The sequence below is a fragment of the Vicugna pacos genome, chromosome 17 (genome assembly GCF_048564905.1).
Source record: "Vicugna pacos chromosome 17, VicPac4, whole genome shotgun sequence".
NCBI lineage: Eukaryota > Metazoa > Chordata > Mammalia > Artiodactyla > Camelidae > Vicugna > Vicugna pacos.
Window position 1 is genome coordinate 20,602,178 of NC_133003.1, and position 17,373 is coordinate 20,619,550.

The 17,373-nt window shown below is 53.2% G+C and overlaps 1 protein-coding gene across 1 annotated transcript in view; it reads right to left on the bottom strand.

The window, feature by feature from the left end:
- Positions 1–2,843: 2,843 nt before the first annotated feature.
- Positions 2,844–17,373, bottom strand: part of MAP4 (microtubule associated protein 4) — a 146,441-nt gene continuing 131,911 nt past the window's right edge. The window contains 9 exon segments of the mRNA XM_072941191.1: positions 2,844–3,071; positions 4,869–4,981; positions 6,555–6,636; positions 10,173–10,265; positions 12,134–12,247; positions 13,713–14,005; positions 14,127–14,186; positions 14,715–14,916; positions 16,970–17,185. Coding sequence (XP_072797292.1) covers positions 2,859–3,071; positions 4,869–4,981; positions 6,555–6,636; positions 10,173–10,265; positions 12,134–12,247; positions 13,713–14,005; positions 14,127–14,186; positions 14,715–14,916; positions 16,970–17,185 — 1,386 coding nt within the window. The 3' untranslated portion in view covers positions 2,844–2,858.

Consider the following 17,373-nt stretch of genomic DNA (forward strand, 5'->3'; position numbering starts at 1 on the left):
TGGGCTGGGGGCCACGGCTCCCTAAAGCAAGAGGCAGAGTGAAGGTGCAGGAGGAAGGGACTTAGGCCTATTGCCGGGGATGGGGCTGTGGTCCAGTCTCGGGAGGAAAGGACATAGGACCTACCTCTCCTCAGGAGCTTCAACCACCTGTGCGGTTAACCGGCTTGTGCTGCTTGGCCCAGCCTAGTCTGTCACAGCTGCTCTCACAGGCACTGTCCTTGTAGGTATGGACAGCAAGTGTTGAGGTCTGGCTCCCTGAGGCAGGGCCCACAGTGTCTAGCCTGGTCGTCTGGCTACCACCTAGCCCAGGCAGGCAGGGGAGGGAGCAGAGGCCCACTCACATCTAAACCCTTGGTCATACCCACAGGTTCACACATCACCACAAACAAGGGGTGAGGTCATCAAGCCAGCACAGTGCACACCAGTCCCTTGATGCAAGGGCACGAGCTGGGGGCTGGAGGTGGAGAGTACCAGGACTTAGAGAAGACAGGGGACCTGCATACTGAGACTTAAGAGCTTTATTTACTCTTGAAATCGGTACAACAGAATCACAGATTGACACAGGTGATGGCGGAGCCATAAGCAAATCAGAAAGTACAGAAATGCCCTACTCCCAATGGCTGCAGAGGAGTACACAGCACACACGGCCTCTGGTCCCACTTGTCAGGGCTGCCTTCTCAGCTTCTCTGGCTTGTGGGACCCTTCAAAGGAGCTGTGACCAGACCGCCTCAGCCCCCATTAGAGAGCTCCCGACTGGGATCACCTCTCCCACCCCTACCCTTGACCAAGGGAGTAAAAGGACCAGAGCCTTTTGTCCACCTCAGCATCCCTGTGCCTCCAGGATCAACACCGGGAGGGCGCAGGTACCTTGAGGCCCAGCACTGCCACCTGGACTTCGTCTCCTGGCACCCCACCCCCCACTGCACCCTCCCAGTTTCATCTTGCCCCTTCCTCTTGCTGACAGACATGCCCCTATGTCCCTGGCACCCCTTTCTCCACAAGACCCCTGCCTTTTCTTGGTATGTGCCTGGGGAGCTGGGGATATGGTGTAGAATCTCCCCTAAAGAAAATGCTATCTTAGAAACTGTCCAGCCCAGATGCCCTCTCTCTACATGGGCATCAAATCAACCTAGGTCAAGAACCCTCCACCTTCTCAGCAACAAGGGACACCAGAAGCCGGGGTAGGGGGCGCGGGGGCCAAGTCTGTGCTGCAGAAGATGCTTTTCCAGAGGAGAAGCCTTGGTGACTCCCAGGCCATTTCACTACAAACTCTTACATTTTAATCCTTTATTAGAAACCATGCAAACTTTAATACAAAAAATACAAGTGCAATAAGAATCTTCGTGTCAATGCAATTCCCGGGACTTATCATTGCAGCCATCTCAAGCCAGGCCTAACCGGGACACCCCTCCGCAGGCTGGCCTTGCCTCTCCTCCCTCCCGTCTCCAGTCAGGTTATAAGGGAGGTGGAACGGCCCATCTCACGGCCTTATTTTTAAATTTCCAGACCTGATTCCCCACTGTCCACCTGAGTTCTGGACATCTCATGCTCCCTGGCAACTGAGGGCTCGAGCATCCCAGGCTGCAGGCCTGGAGGCATCTGACCTCCATGGCCCTTTCCAGCCCTGACCTTGTATCTCCCACCAGATCCCAGGGAATGAGACAGACACAGATGCAAAAACCAGCCTGTTGGTTAGAAAAGAAAAGCAGCATACACACAAAATGCCAGAACCACCAGTTCACACTGCGACCAGCCCCACGCGGGCCCCGTCTGCGCTCCAGGCCACAGCCCATACACCGTGCCTGCCCTGCCCACACCACCTCCGGGGCTCCAAGCTGCCCAAGCCAGGGCAGCCCCCAGTGCCTGACCTCCGGGCTGGAGGCTTCAGGATCTCCCCTCCCTGTTTCCTTTAACACCTACTGAGGACTTTCATTTACACATGGCTTCACCTGCAAAAACTACTCCATCAGTTTTTATGTTATTTAAAAAAAAAAAAGGATAAAAGAACAAAGTGTGACAGCGGCTAGGCAGGCATGGGAAGCAGCGGGGAAAGGCAGCACTGCCCCTGAGTAACTTGGGGCAGGGCAGCAAGAGGCGCCTGGCACCACCCGCACAGTGGGCACCAGTGTAGGATCAGGGAGAGCCAGGGGCGTAGCAGGCTCCAGGGGATGCAGTCAGCGCCCAGCCATCACACGGACACCCTCTTCCCCACTGCTCCAGGTGGACCCAGCAAGGAGGAACAGTATGTCAGTTTCTCTTGGGTTTGGTCCAAAAACCCAAACAAACAGAGGAGGCTGGAATCTGGGTCCCCCCACCATCCCAACCCAATCCCAGGAGATCCCATGTTAGCCTCCACCACCCCATCTCCCTCCCAACCTTCTGGGTGGAGCAGTGGCGCTTTGAGACAGGAGCAAAGCAGGGGGCTGGGCTGGGGGTGCGGGGCAGGAAGGAAGGAGGAGTGGGGGTAGGACTGTCACCCTGGGCAAGCCAGGCAGGAGGGAGGGAGGGGCCTAGAGGGCAGCCCGGGAGAGGGAGCCAGGGGCCCGGGTGCCTGAGCTGGGGCCGCCAGGGAAGTGGGGGGGGCGGGAGACAATGTCGGCCCCGTGGTCGGTGCGGGCCCTGGCGTTTTCCCGGAACGTCAGCCTGTAGGTCTCAATCTGCAGTGACACGGGAGGAGTGAAGGGAGAGGGTGATGGGGGAGACAAAAGGGGGGACAGAGGGGACGGAAGACGAGACCAGAATGTCATCATTAGATGCCTGGAAAATAAAAGGTTGCCTTGTTAAAATTCAGGCCACACTCTAGTCAGGAAACAAAGGAGTTTCAATTTGCAGCCAGTGGCAGGGCCCCTGGCTGGCCCTCAGGCCAAGCCCAGCCACTTACTTGTCTCCTGGATCTGGCTGTCCAAGGTCTGGGCCTCCCTTTGGTCACCACCCCCTGCCAGGGTGGTGTGGCCACTGAGGCCACTGGCTGAAGTGGGGGCGCCTGCTTCGGGCGCTGCCTCAGGGATGGCCAGCTCCTCCCCAGCGGGGGGGCCTGGACACGGAGGGGCCTCGCTGCCACCGCCCTCAGTCTACAATGAAACAGTGGGGGAGACAGTGCAGGGTCAGTGGGGAGGGAGTGGGATGGTGATGGTGGTGGGTTTTACACGCAGCCCCCACCCCCGCCATCCCACTGGATTAATGTCCAGGCATCTCGAGGGGTAGAGCAGGTGCTCCCACCCCACCCCCACCCACAAGACCAACTCCAGGCTCATGCCAGGCTCTAGGAGACTCCTCTGGGAAGTGAAAAGTGCCAGGCCTCTCAACAAGGCTGAAGCCACATAAAATTAGCTATGACAGCCGATCATTAGCAAAAATCCAAGTAACAAGCTCCAGATGGGGAGTCTGGACTTGGTTGGGGAGCTCCAGGACCTTGAACTCAGTTCCCAAGGGGTGCAGGCCACCACTGCGGACTTAAGGGGCACCGTGAGCATGGGCTCAGAGAGGCTTCCTCAGCCATGCCAGGGGCAGCCCTGCCTGTTCACCCATCATCCACAAACCCCTGCCATAGGCCTCTTCTGGGCCGGGCACCCTTCCAGGGCCTGGGGGCACAGGGGAGGGAGGAAGAGGTCCAAGGAAGTGGGACCAGGGAGACTGTGGGGGCTGAGAGGGCTTTACAGGAGGGAAGAGGACTCGTGGGGACGGTGAACACTCAGTATGAATCACCAGCAGAAGAGGGAAGGCACTGGTGAGCTGGCAGGCCTGTGTCCGGAATGCCCAAAGGTGACAACCACTCCACTGTGGTTTTTAATCAGAAGAGTGAAAGAAACAGACCTCTGTGTTAGAAAAATCGTTCCAGAAATGATATGAAAGAAAGGGAGACAATGCAAATTAAAAAAAGAACACAAGACTTGGGGTCAGAAAAGCCCAGGTGTGAGCCCTGGTCTGCACACGCTCACCATGTGACCAAGGACAAGTGACTACACCTGAGTGAGCACCCTGGGGAGTAAGACCAGAGAGTGGCCCCCGAGGTGTAGAGCATGACCTCAGAGCCTGGGACAGAGCAGGACCCCCAAAATGTCACGGAAGCTGGTCAGGGCCTGAACTGGAGCACTGACGGTGCACAAGACAAAACAAGGGCTGGGAGGGACCCATGCTGGGCAGTCGGATGCAGGAGGGAAGGCTCCCAGCACCGCTCTTGTCCCCTTGTCCCTGAGCAGCTGCAGCCAACCTTAGCTTGGAGGCCTGAAAGATGCTGACCTCACAGGACCCACTACCCACCAATGACACAGAACAAAGGACAAGACAGCATCTTGGCACACAGAGGATCACGGTACTGTGGAAGGAAGGAGGGAGGGAAGGAGAGGGAGGGCAGGGAGGAGGCCCAGCCAGGCCCAGGATGGAAGCTCTGCGCGGCAGTGCTGTCCCACAGCCCTTCCCAAGGAGGTGGACGCCAGGCCTGCTGTCACTGGCAGTTGAAATGTGCCATCCTGCTCCCAGGCCCGGAGCAGAGCCTGACACTGAGCAGGTCCCCACACTCCCCTTTTACAAGGTAGCTGCGAGAACCGTACCACACAGACTCCTGGCCTCGTGGGGATCCGAGCCCCAGCCCTGTCCCCCTGAAAATGGCTGAGATGGGCTCAAAAAGTAAAGCAGGCCCTGCCTCTCAGAAGAAAGTTCTGCCTCCATCTGGACAGGTAAGAGGTGACCAGGCTGGGGCCCCTTCACCTCTCCTGCCTCGCTCAGGACTGATGACAGACAATGGGAAACAGCAATGGAGTGGGGGAAACGTGGCTCCTGAAGAGACTGAGGGGCGGTGACAGGCACCCACCTGCTGGGACCCAGACTCTACACGCCCAGCCTCCCTCCCACCTGGGGACCCACCCTACCTTCACAGCACCTCCTGCCGGCAGGTGGCCCACGTTATCAAGGGAGCCCACCTTCGCCTGGGCCTTCTCCTTGAAGTTCAACTTCTGACTTTCGATCTTGACATCTCCTCCACCTGGAAACAAAAAGAAACTGGTCACTACAGATGGCAGAGAAATACTCGTATAGGCAAAGCCAGGAGGCTGGCCAAGGAACAGGATGTTATGCCCGACAGAAATGGGGAACTCACGACCTGCTCCTGGTGGCTAAGAAAAAAGGAGAAGGCACAGGGAACAGGCCTGTCAAAATAGGGCTGCTCCTGGAGAGGTCAGGGTGAGGCAATCTCTCCCTGCAGCCAGAGAGAAGGAAAGTTCTCACCACCTGCAGCGTGCACTCCCCCGGACCAGCCTCTAAAGGTGCCTAGGTGCGGGACTGCTTCGGGGTCTTCCGGAGGTGTGACAACTCCTCTAACTGACCGTCGGGGCAGGAGCCCAGCCTCATCTCCCGGGCGCCCTGTCGGTCAGCACCGGTACTGGAGAAGAGGAGGGACCTGCCCTGAGTCATCATCAAGCCTGTGACTGACAGGCAGGATGGAAGTATGGTCTGCGTGAGCCGCTGAACTGGATCTCACCATCGTGAAAGAAAGGCAGGCAAGAGGAGGGCACGGAGGGAAAGCAGTCTGTACACGGGCAACACTGAGAGCTCACGGGTCAGAATACGGTCACCGTCCACCCGGCCCCTCAGAACAGCTTCCCTCTGAGCCCTTCTTCACTCTTCCATCACCTCTTGGTCACACCACCAACCGCAACACCCAGCTTCCTGCCAGCTCACCACGTGTCCTCCCCACTGGCGCTCCAGCCCCTGCAAAAACTGGACCTCAGGTCACTCGTGGTCACTAGGGAAGGAGGTATCTCACAAGAATGTATTTTCCAGACAGAAGGGAAAAATGAAAGTTATTAAGGACCCAACTTTTTGATCTTTTTAAATAGAATGCCTTCTAAAATGGATGATACGTTTTGCTGAGATGGAGGGGAGTTCTCTCTGCCTTCACCTTAACTGGCCCCAGACCTGCCGGCCAGTGTGCCTGCCGCTGCAAGAATGGCCCTGCCCCAGACCTGCTGCAGGACATCTGGGGACCAGGACACATGAGGCTCTTGGGCACAGACAAGACAAGGCGGCACTTTTGCTCAGACAACATCCTGCTGCTCAGAGGCCTCTGTGCGGGTGCCAGGCTGCCTGTGCTGTTGGAAGGACAGCTGACATCACTGTGGTCTGACCCACAGCTGTGAGCCGAGGGGGCTCTATTGGCCTCTATCTCCTGCTGGAGCTGGTGGTTGATGATTCACTGCTTGGGAACAGCCTTCGCTCCGGATTTGACAGGCGAGGCCCGGCCAGTGCGCTCGAGAGCTCCCTTAGCGCTGGCTCCTGGAATGCTGTCTGGGAGGCCGAGCCCTCCCCTAGGCCTAGTCAACGGTGCTCTGCGCACAGCAGGTCCTCATAGCGCTGCCCGTCCAAGTGGCAGCTTTTACATACTGTCCCCCCTGCAACTAAGAGGTGAGTGCCCCGAATTCCCCCTCACTGACAGGGACTGAGGGCTGCACTGTCTCCACTGCTGGGTCCTGGGTGCGAGTGGAAAGACAAAGGGACAGGGATGAAACCCAGGCGGCCCACCCGCCCCAGGTGACCAGGGCACGAGTGACACCACTCACCAGGCTTGTGCTTGATGTTAGCTTTGGACCCACACTTGGAGGAGACCTTAGAGATGTCCACCTTCTTGTTCTGAATCTGAACCTGAGGAGAAACACACACACAAAATCACTGCCTCAGACAGAAGGTGTACTGTCAGCCCACACTCTCTTTATGGTCTATGAAACCCAGCTCAAAGGCCACCTTCTCCAAAACCTTCCATGGCTCCAGCTTCCCTCCATCTCTTCTTTACACCATCTCTTCAAGGGACATCAGCACCAGCTGCACACGAGTCACTACATGTGTTCAATAACCTTACCGAGCACCTATGTCCATCAGAACAGCAGCCTCCACTCTGCCTCATCTCTCTCACAAGGCTATGGCTCTCCCTAGACTGGAGCGGAGGGACGGGCACTTCTCCCAGCCACACATTAGGCAGCTGCTTAAAACAAGCCACCATGTGGTGACCAATCTTGTGCCAACCCCGAGATGACCCCTGACGAGTCAAACAGAGGTCAGTTGTGAAGGCCAGGCTCTTGCCAGGCTGTGGAACTCACACACCTCTTGACAGAGTTCCACTCATGAAGCCTAGATCTCAATGAAAGAATAGCTGCTGAGGGCAGGTTTCGCTTTACAGATGTAGTCCAGCCCATCCGTGGAGGCGGCACCGGAAAGTGGGGAGTGGGGCATCATCCCTGAATGCACGGGGCTAGGTCTGGGGCATCACCAGCTGCTGGCATCAGAGGGGGAGAGACTACATGAGTGAGACATCCTGGACCTCCTGACAGAAACACTTACACCATTGCCTATGAACGTCTTGCAAAAATGTGTGTGTGTGTGCGTGTGTGTGTGTGTGGAGGGGGGGAACCAAACCTAAATCAACCTAAAGAAAACTGTGGGACAAAGAAATACGTTAGATGAAACCATGGGGACATCATCAGCAGAATCCAAATTCTAAGACAAGCCACTCCATTTACTCATGAAAAAGATTACTATGAAAAAAAAAAAGGACAGGGAACTTACAGAGTAAAAGAGACAAATCTATCATAGTATTTGGACCTTACTTGCTTTTTAATTCAAATAAGCAAGACTGTTTAACATGTTATGGAGTTTTATATCACATATGTATGTATATTAGAGGGTTCTTATTTTTTTAACTTATATACTGGAGTATATGCAGATAAAAGATATAACTAGTGCTGGCTTCAAAATAATAGGGGTGGGTATACACAGATAAGACTGACTACAAAGATAATAAATGAAGCTGAGTAAAAAGTACATCCAGTTCAATTTACCATTTTTTCTACTTCTGTTATGTGTTTGAAAATTTCTACTATTAAAAGTTTAAGAAACCTTAGTTACATCTCATTCACTTAACAAAGCCCGCTCCCTCTGAGATGCGACTCCACCTCCTCAGGCAGGCATACAGAGGAGCCACAATCTGCTTCCAAAAGATCCACCCCGCCCCACCGGCCATTAGGGAGCCAAGTTCTGCTGCCCCGGTCTAGGACATGTGTCTCTCATGCTTCAAAGGCTGGTCCCGAAGTCCCCCGACTTGGTGAAGCCCGGCAGAGCACAAGCCTGAGGCGGGCCCTCCGTACACAACCGCCCACAGCAGCATGGACATGGCTACAGAAATGACACTGCCGATGGGCCTCAGAGCCCACTAACCCGTACACCCCTCTTCGGGGCCGAAATGAACTAAAACAGCCACAGAAGTTACCCTGGGATCAGCCATGGCAGCGGCGCCACGTTCCCAACTCTGATGTCCTCCCAGTTCTCAACAGGGACACGTCTGTGTGGACGTGGGACCTGCCCAGAGCACTGGCTGGGATCCCGCCCCATGTGGCTCATCCCTGCGCTAATTCCAGAATGTGTCTCAGGGAGGAAGGGGGTGCTGTGAGAGGCCGGCGGGCTCAGTCTACTGACACCAAACGTTCACTCAGCTGTGGCTTGATGGAGGGGCTGAGGAAGCCATGACAGGGCCTCAGCCCGGGCTGTTCACCCTGGTCTTCCCACCTGGAACCGCTGTCACAGGTAGTTTCCTAATGCTCTGCTGTTTAAGGAAGCTTTCTAAAATGAAAATGCTTCAAAAAAATACATTTCCTCACCAAAAAACTCTTGCATGGAGTCATGTGTAGGCAGTGTGAAAGGACCAGAGTAGGTGAAAGATAAATGAGGACTATTTCCAGAGCTCTGTCACACACCACACAACACACGTAAGTGCATTTCTATTTCTCTCTCTCTCTCTCTCACACACACACACACACAAGCGACCCCATTCCCTCAGAATCCCTGTTCACCTGTTTTCATCCAGGCCAAACCCTGAGAGGAAAAGCCAGGGCCGGTGCCTCCCTGGGCCCCTCACAGCGGGATCCTGAGCACCATAACCAGAAACTGCCTTTCACAGATTTACCACCTCAGCCGTCCCACACCAGGTGGTCTAATGTCTGGCCAACACCCAGCTGGTCAAGCACTGGCCACCTGAGTGCAAATGATGAAGCTTCTGCCCACGCCAGGAAGAGCCCAGGCTGGGAGATGAACAGGAAGAAGGCGCCACAGGGGAGTCGGGTGGTACGAGAAAGGGATGCTCTGTGCCTGCATCCTCACAGCAGAGCTGTGGGGTGGGGCAGGGGTTTGTGGCCACGACAGGACAGTCTGACTACCGAGTAGGTAGGGGGACAGAGCCTAAAAAAGAAGAGAGTAGGCAGAATGGGACTTAATCCAGGTCAGGACAGTGAGAAGAAGGAACCGAATGAAGGGAGACTGGGACAGGATGGCTCTCCTGTTCTGGAGGTAGGAGAGAAGCTGCCCGAAGTCACCTCCCCAACATGCCGCAGAGCCCCGCCCTCCCGGGCACTATCGCAGGGACACACAGAAAGCGCACAGGGTGTTTCTCACACGCTAAATGACAGTATGGCTCTGCCTGGCCTCTCCCTAGACCAGGACCTCCCTGTGAGCTCCAGTCGCCCTAACACATATCTCAAGGGTGGCACAGAGAGCAGCATGATAAACAGGATGTGTGGATAGGAGAGGGAAGGGGACAAAAAGAAAAGGCAGGAAAAGGAAACAGGAAGAGGAAGGGATTGGAAAGGGAACCAGTGGGGGAAGGAGGCAAGGAGAGAAGATGAGGAGGAGGAGGAGGGAAAGAGTAATGGAGATGAAGACGGGACTGGAGGAAGTGGTCACGAATCCCCTGGTTCTACAACAGCAAGGATTTGAGGATGGGCTTAGGAGAAACCTGGGCTCCAGTGTCAGGGTGGGAACACCACCACGCTCAGTGCACACACAGGCGGAGTGTGCGTCCCCAGGAGCGGACTCCAGACAGATGACAGGCCTGCTGCCGATGGGGCGTTCAGACCAGGTCTCTGATGGCAGGAGGAACCACTAAGGCCTCCCACCCACGGTGGGAAAGATGCTAAGTGGGCGTCGCACAGCTGTCAATTCTGGGCTCATCAGAAACACCTGGTGTGACCACACACCTGAGCAGTGGGGTCTCCCCACACTTCGCCAGCCTGTCTCTTGGAGGAAGCCCGGGGCCAGGCCGCATGGTCCTGCCAGCACGGGTGGGTGGCCCTCTCCCCGGCGTACCCCACAGCCGGCTGTGCCTCTGACACCAGCTGCCCAGAGCTCATACTTACATTACCACCTCCAGGGACATGCTTAATATTGTCCTTGGACCCACACTTGGATTGAATATGGCTGTAGCTCACTTTTTTGGAGACTATCTGGACCTGGAGTGTTAGAGAACAGAAAAAAACAACACAAAGGGAGAGGGCTGGTTAGAACTGACACAGGGCAGTTTGTGAGTCCACAACGTGATCACAATGACCAACAAAGAGTGTTGTTAGAACTCCGCCCCCACCTTCAGCCGAACAGCTGTGGAAAAGCACAGGGGAAGGAACTGGAGGGCGCAGGAAAGGAAATTGAAAACATGAACAAACAACAAACACAAGGACAGAAGCGGATGTCGCAAAAGTGCTACACAGTCATCCTCACTGCTCCTAGGGGCTGGCTGTGAGGAAGGCCCAGATGTCAGCGGGCCTGGACACCCACCAAGGCACAGACCGCCCTGCCTGCTCTCTCCCAGTGGCCACAGTAGCCCGTGGCTCCTCTCTGCAAGGGTCGTGCTCACCAGGACCCACCCTCACACCAGGATGGCATTTCCCTTAAATCTGGAGCCTGGAGTGGCTGCAGCCAGACCTGCTCTGGGAGGCAAAGGCTGTGCAGAGAAGCACGGGCAGCTGGCTCACAGATCTGATGCAAACAGGAAGGGACCAGAGGCTGCCGGACCTGCTGTGCAAATCCTTGGGCAGCAGGGGGCGCAGGCCACAGCCACAGCCACAGCAGCTTCCACACCTCAACGAGTAGCCCATTGGTCTCAGGGTTCGAGAAAGCTCAGTGAAATCAAGGTTTAGGTCCAGTCTTTTTGATTCGAGGGTAAAATCCCTTCCTCAATCCTCTAGATGCCCTATCTTGTTCCCCCTGAGTTTCACATGCAAAGAGACCAGGCTCTGGGCAGGGCGCGATGAGGCACAATCTGGGGGGCACTCCTGCTGCATTAAAAAAGCTCCCCCAGGAACGGAGCAACACAAAGGCCCAGGCTCTAAGACCCGGGACAGAGTTCTTTGTGAGCCTTCTCAAGACAGAACAGTGGCCAGCTTTCTTCCTTCCTTTCCATAGTACCCTTCACAAATGATGTAGTCCCAAACTAAAGAGTTCTGCACGGTCATCTACTTGCAGAAACCCCAACCCAAATACCACACCATTTCTTGCCTTCTTTATGTCAACGATGAATAACTGGTGAGCAAACCACTTCCCAGGGAAACCTGGTCTACACCAGAGACCTGCAGGACCTCTACAAGCCCCCGGGAGCCACGGTGCAGTCTTCCTGAACTGCCAGCTGAACAAAGTCCTTGGGCCAAGACCTCCCATCCTGACCCCTAAGGGCTGGAGCTCAAGCTTCTCTGGCAGCCCTTGGCCACCTACCCTCCAGCTAAGAGCAGAAGTTTCCAGGGGAAGAGGAGGGGCCTGGCTCCATGGTGTGGACACAAGAGGAAACGGACCTAGAGTTTCTGCTCAACTCTGCTGTCCACGTGATGCACAATCCTTGTGCCTAGGAAGGTTTCTTTTGGGGATGAGCACCCTAACTTTCAGTATAAAGGTCCCTGGGGATCCAGGACAAATGACACTGTCTCCACACCCAGCAGTGTCATGAGGGGGCCTCCAGCTGAACTTGAAGCACAGGGGCTCCAGGTCTTAGGAAGAAGCTGGGTGCTCTGTGTGTTTGTGTGCATAACGGGTGGGTTTCAGATCAAAGTCAATGTGAAGGAAGTGAGTGCAAGTGTTTGGATCCATTTTACCCAGTGAGTAAATATTCTTTTCAGGGCTAATGGGCTCCCAACTCTTGTTAACTTTTGGGGTTAACAGAGAAAATTTTCTGATGCCTGAATCATCAAACACAGAGGAGAGAACATGGGGAGGAAAGTAGAAACTAGTTAAGGATAGGAAAAAAGTGCAGTAGAAGGGAAAGTGACTCAGGCTGGAAGAAATAGTTTACTGTCTTTTACCTTCAAGAGGTAAAAGTCTAAATAAAACTCACTTTCCCAGCAGGCGGCTTCTGCGCACTGCCCGTTGGGCCGGCTGCTTTAGTGACTGCGTTAGGTTCAGGCTTTCGAGCTGGAGCAGCTGCCTCTGTTTTTTTCTCTACTTTGGCCTGGATGGAGATAAAGGGAGTGCAAATTTCAAATCAAGAGGATAAGAGCCCAAATGCTAAGACAGGAAGGAGGCTGCAAGGGACTGCAATCCAGGCCAGGGTACCACGCAGAGGCAGGTCACTCCTGCTCCTAGAAGAAAACACCTTACACGGGGCAGACCAAGCCGGAGGGAGGGGGGCTATAGACGATATGAGGAAGAGGTCAAGACACGCTTTGTGGAGAAAAGGCAGGAAGGAGGGCTAAGTGAGCGATTCTCTTCTGAGGGGGCACCGGGGCTGTCATTCTCCAATCACAACCCCCTGCCCCTACAATGTTTTGACAAGCCCCAAACAAGCTGCGTGGTCACCACGAGTCACTACTGATGACGGAGAGTGTCACACCCTCAGGTATGCTGGAACAGAAAATACTTTCATCACCAGACTGAGTTACTCAACCCACCACCTAGACCTCCTGCAGCCCTGGCACCATGAAAGCCTAAGAAGGACACAGAGACAGGGAGGGGCCAGCAGCACTGTAGCCCCAGACACCTGGTTGATACACTAGAGCCATAATCTCTTAGCAAAAGCAATTTTAAGGCCTTTATCCCGAACTAATTCCACCTTTCTTTCACTGTCTTCCAACAGTACCAGGACTGCCGCATTTTGGGCCCTCTTCAATTTTTTAACTGCTCTGGATTGAAGCAAGTTAGGTACCTTACCCTGAGTGGGGGGCAGCGGTGGTGGAGGTTTAATGCTAGAGAATGATGCAGGAGAGGACAAGTTACTGCTCCAGGGACTTCAGCTTGGACTTTTGCCACCACGTTTTTCACACACCATATCCCCATGGCTGCTAAGTTAGCAGATAATTGCAGGGTGGCTGCACCCAGAAAATCCTTAAAGTGAAGCACTGTGGCCTGCCACTCTTCTCCATCATGACACTCTGTCGTGGTCCTTTTGTTTAGGAAAGCCAGAGACTCGCAGCAGCAAGTCACCCTGGCCACAAGAGGACACCCAAGTCCTCCTGCAGACAAGACTCTCGACCCTGGGTGTGGCTTTGGGATGGAGGTGGTCCACCTTCTGCCTATCCTGAGACTCACAGTGCCAGGTAAGAACCATGACAAAGCAGGTACACACCCAGGGTCTCACACCTCTGCAAGCCTCAGAGGCCTCCTGTTTGTTTTGTAAAGCAGAACCCTTTTGCCTCCAAACAAAAATGCAAGCTTAAACTCCAGAATGCAGAACAGCAGCACCTCTGACTGAAGTGAGAAGAGAAAGCCCAGAGCTCAGCCCACCTCTTCTCCCTGCTGCCAGGAGGCAGAGCCTGGGCTGAAATTCCTGACACTGAATCCCATGACCTGACTGACTTCCCCCTTTCTTGCTGGGCCCCTTGGGCTGATATGAGGACATGCCCGGGGAACAACAGGTGATGTGGTAGGGAAGGAAGCAGGGGCCAGCATGCTGAGGACCCCAAGTTTCCTGGACTCACCCGGCCTCCTCCAGGCTGATGCTTGATGTTTTCCGTGGAGCCTACTTTGGAGCGGACGTTCTTCAGATCAGGGGCAGAAGCATTGGTAGCCAGGCGGCCCAGCCTCGGGGCAGAGGAGCTGGGCTTGGCTGTCGTAGGCTTCTTGTCTGTGGAAGGAGTCCCGGGCGGCCGGGGTGGCGTGGTCGTGGGCTTGACTCGACTGGGAGCCGCCCCTGCCAGGGGAGCCGCCCCAGGGACAGCTGCATTTTTCTTCACGGAACTGGTGGAGGTGCTCTTTGGGCGATTCAAGTCAGCTGCAAAAGCAGGAGTGAGAGACAACCAGTGTTCAGGGGACAGAGCAAGAGCGAGCCTTGAAGCCATAGAAGAGGTGGGGGTTTAAATCAGGCTTCCATGAGGTGGGGAACGGGGTCTCACCTGGTGCAGACTTTGTAGCCATCCTCTTGATGTCCGCAGGCTTCCCCTCAGTCTTGACAGCTGCACAAATGTATGCTTATTTTAATATCACGTTAAATAAACTGACCTACTGAAGGGCTCATCCAGCACTGACACTGTGTTGTGCTTGTTTCTGGGAACTGAGTAGTGAATTAGACAGCCATGTAACTACCATGCCTTGATGGAGTGCCCAGGGCCAGGCAGTGAGTCTTACTCCTTCCTCTACAGTCTGGGCAATGCCCTCCACTTGGCCTTTCTTTGAATGGCCTATTTCTTATCAAGAAAGCCCAGGACCACAATGTGCTGGGTGCTGTGGAGTTAAGACATGAACAGTAAATACTGTCTGGAGACTCATAAGGCCTCTTCACTTAAGGTTTTTCTGAATACACATCCCTGCTAATCTCATATGGAGGCTGATGCTGCACTTTTCAATGGACCCCATTAAGGACTGGTGCACAAGCAGGTCTGCACAGCCATCTGTGATGTTGGCTGGAGCTACTGCTGGGGCAAAGCCAAGGCTTCACTCTCCTCCCCATTGGTTCCCGGGGAGGGAAGGGTGACAGCACTCACCAGGGGGCCTCTTGGGCTGGGTCATGGAGGGGCTCCTACTGCTTGGCCCAGCTGAGGCAAGAGTGGCGGCTGCTGTGGCTTTTGGAACAGGCTGGGTGCTCTTGGAGCCGGTCCTGACGGCCAGGGCAGAGGCCGGCTTGGATGGCGAGGCCGGCTTGGATGGCGAGGCCCGCTTCTCAGGAATCTTTGTCTCTGCGACAGGCTGGTAATAGAAAAGTGGGAATAAGAGCTCCAGGTCAGTAACAGTCCCAGTAAGTCAAAGTGAAGGATAGTTCCATATAAGCACACACCAGAAAACACGACGGGTATTGTGGGTTTGGCAGTTACTGATAGAAAAGATCAAAGTTCTCTAGACAACGTGAGAAATGGCCGTGTACAGTGCTGCGTGATCTGGGGTCCAGAAATGGGGAGTCAAACCACCTTAATCCAACCTGAACCAGTGTGAATAGACAGCCCTGGAAAGTGTCCCACACCACAAACCACATCTGCCTCAAGAGCTACTGCATTTACATATTAACACATTTAGTGTACTAACACTTGACCGAAGATTAAATAAATACATACATAAACAAAACAAAAAATTAAAAATGTTCAGTCAATCTAGTGGAGTCTTATACTTTGCTAGTAAGAGTAATAATGATAAAATAAGTTAGAAAGAAGTTACTCAGGACAGAAATCTCTAAAGGATGTGATGTTCTTGAGATGTCTGGCTCTTTGGCCTCAGCAAGCTACAGAACCAGCCTGCTCTCACAGTTTCTCAAGTTTTATTTTCTCTTCTGCCAGAATCACAGAATCGTATTATTTTTTCTAAATAATTTTCCCCCTTTGTTTGCTCCTATAAATCGTCCTACCAAATTAAAGAAAAAAAATCACTTTAGTTTTTATCAATCTCTCAAATGTTTCCATCTATTTCTTATCTAAAATAGAAACAGTGATAATTATAAGCCACATCACCTCTTCAGGTCAGCTATACCTTAGAATGCTGTCTAAAAAACTGCATGGAAAAAAGCCAGGAAACAAGGGTGTTGAGAGAGGCCTGGAGAACTAGCACGGGAGTCAGACCCAAGTTCGGACCCAGGATCTGTGGCTCACTAGCGCAGAACCACAGGGAGGTTATTCACCGGAGCTATGGGATGAGGATACCAACACCATGTCTATAAAGAAACCAGCACAGTACGCCTCATTTCTGTCATTATCACAGTGTGAAATTTCACTAGACAGCACCCCTTCCTTCCCCTGCCCTCCCGTCTTCCCCAGGATTCGCTGCTGGAGAAGTGTCAGGGAGAAGCTGACACCATGGCTCCAGCCACTGTCCCCCTCTGCCCTCTTATGCAAATAAATTGTTTTCTAAAGATCAAGAGGAGCAGTCAAGGGTAAATGAGGATCAGAACGCTTCATGAGATCTTATCGCCGCTGACAGAATTTTGGAGTTTCTTGGTCAGGGTTAAAACATAGCCTACTGCTCCTCGATTCCCCCAGTTTTCTTTACAAGATTACATGAAAACACTGACATTTTAACATGGGAAACTATTTTCAACCCTGAATTGAAAGGGTAATATCAGGCTGACCCACAGGCCCCTCTCAAAGAAAACAAGATGTTAAAAAAAAGGCAGCCACAGATTCCACCCACCCACTCCTCCTATAACAATCCTGTGAAGCTAATGCTGTTCCAAATTGACCAGTTTCTAAGCAATAATGTGTGGGTGACCTGGAAAAATTAAAAAAAAACTTAACTAGGAGCCCAGTGAGAGTTGGCAGAATGCCAAAAGCAAAGTAAGTTATCACATGATGCTGGGACCCGCCGAGGTAAGCAGGAAGAGCAAATAATAAAAGCAATGGGGAAAGCTCACTTCTGCAGGATGATTAAGAAAGACAAAGAACTGAATCTGACTGAGAACTTGATGTGGGAATTCTACCAAAAATGAACATCTGATTGGTATGTAGGGAAACTAGTTAAGTTTTTAAGTAGATGAAGAGTAAGGAGGAGTTGGGAGAGAGAAGAAACCAAAGTAGATGTAGCATTGCCTCCAACCAGGGCAGAGAAAAGGTTCAAAGTATAAAAGGACTTCAAATGTTGTAACTGCATCATGGGCCCCCAAACTGATTTTGAAGTCCCCCTCACCCCTTCTTCCTTCCCTTCACCTATTCCACCAGCCTGCCCTCACTGTCCGGCAGCAAAAAGAGCCTGACTATCTGATGCTCAGAGGGGAAAACTTCTCCCTGGCACGGTGCTCAGGTGCTCAGTGACCACTTACCTTGGGCTTCACGTCTTTTGAAGGTAAGGTGGAAGGCCTGGCAGTGGTGGCGGCAGGGCGTTTGGGTGGGGCAGCTGGTACTGAGCCTGAAGCAAGGCTCATGGGTTTTTTATTCGGCCCACCAAAGGTGGTGGGAGCTGGCTGTTTAGGGAGAGAAGTGGGCTGCGTTTTGGCTTTCGTTGTTGAAGTCTTTGCAGGTTGAGTGGAGGCCAAAGGCTTTAAGTTGATTTTTTTTTAAAGGCCAACATCAAACACATAGACAAGAATAAAAACAAATTAAAAAAAAAAGTATAAATTGCACAATTTAAAGTAAAATTATAAGCAGTGAGAATAGATGCAACTGAAAATTAGCATTCCTTTCTTCTGAGCTCAGTAAATAGTGGAAAGACAGCAGGATGGAGATA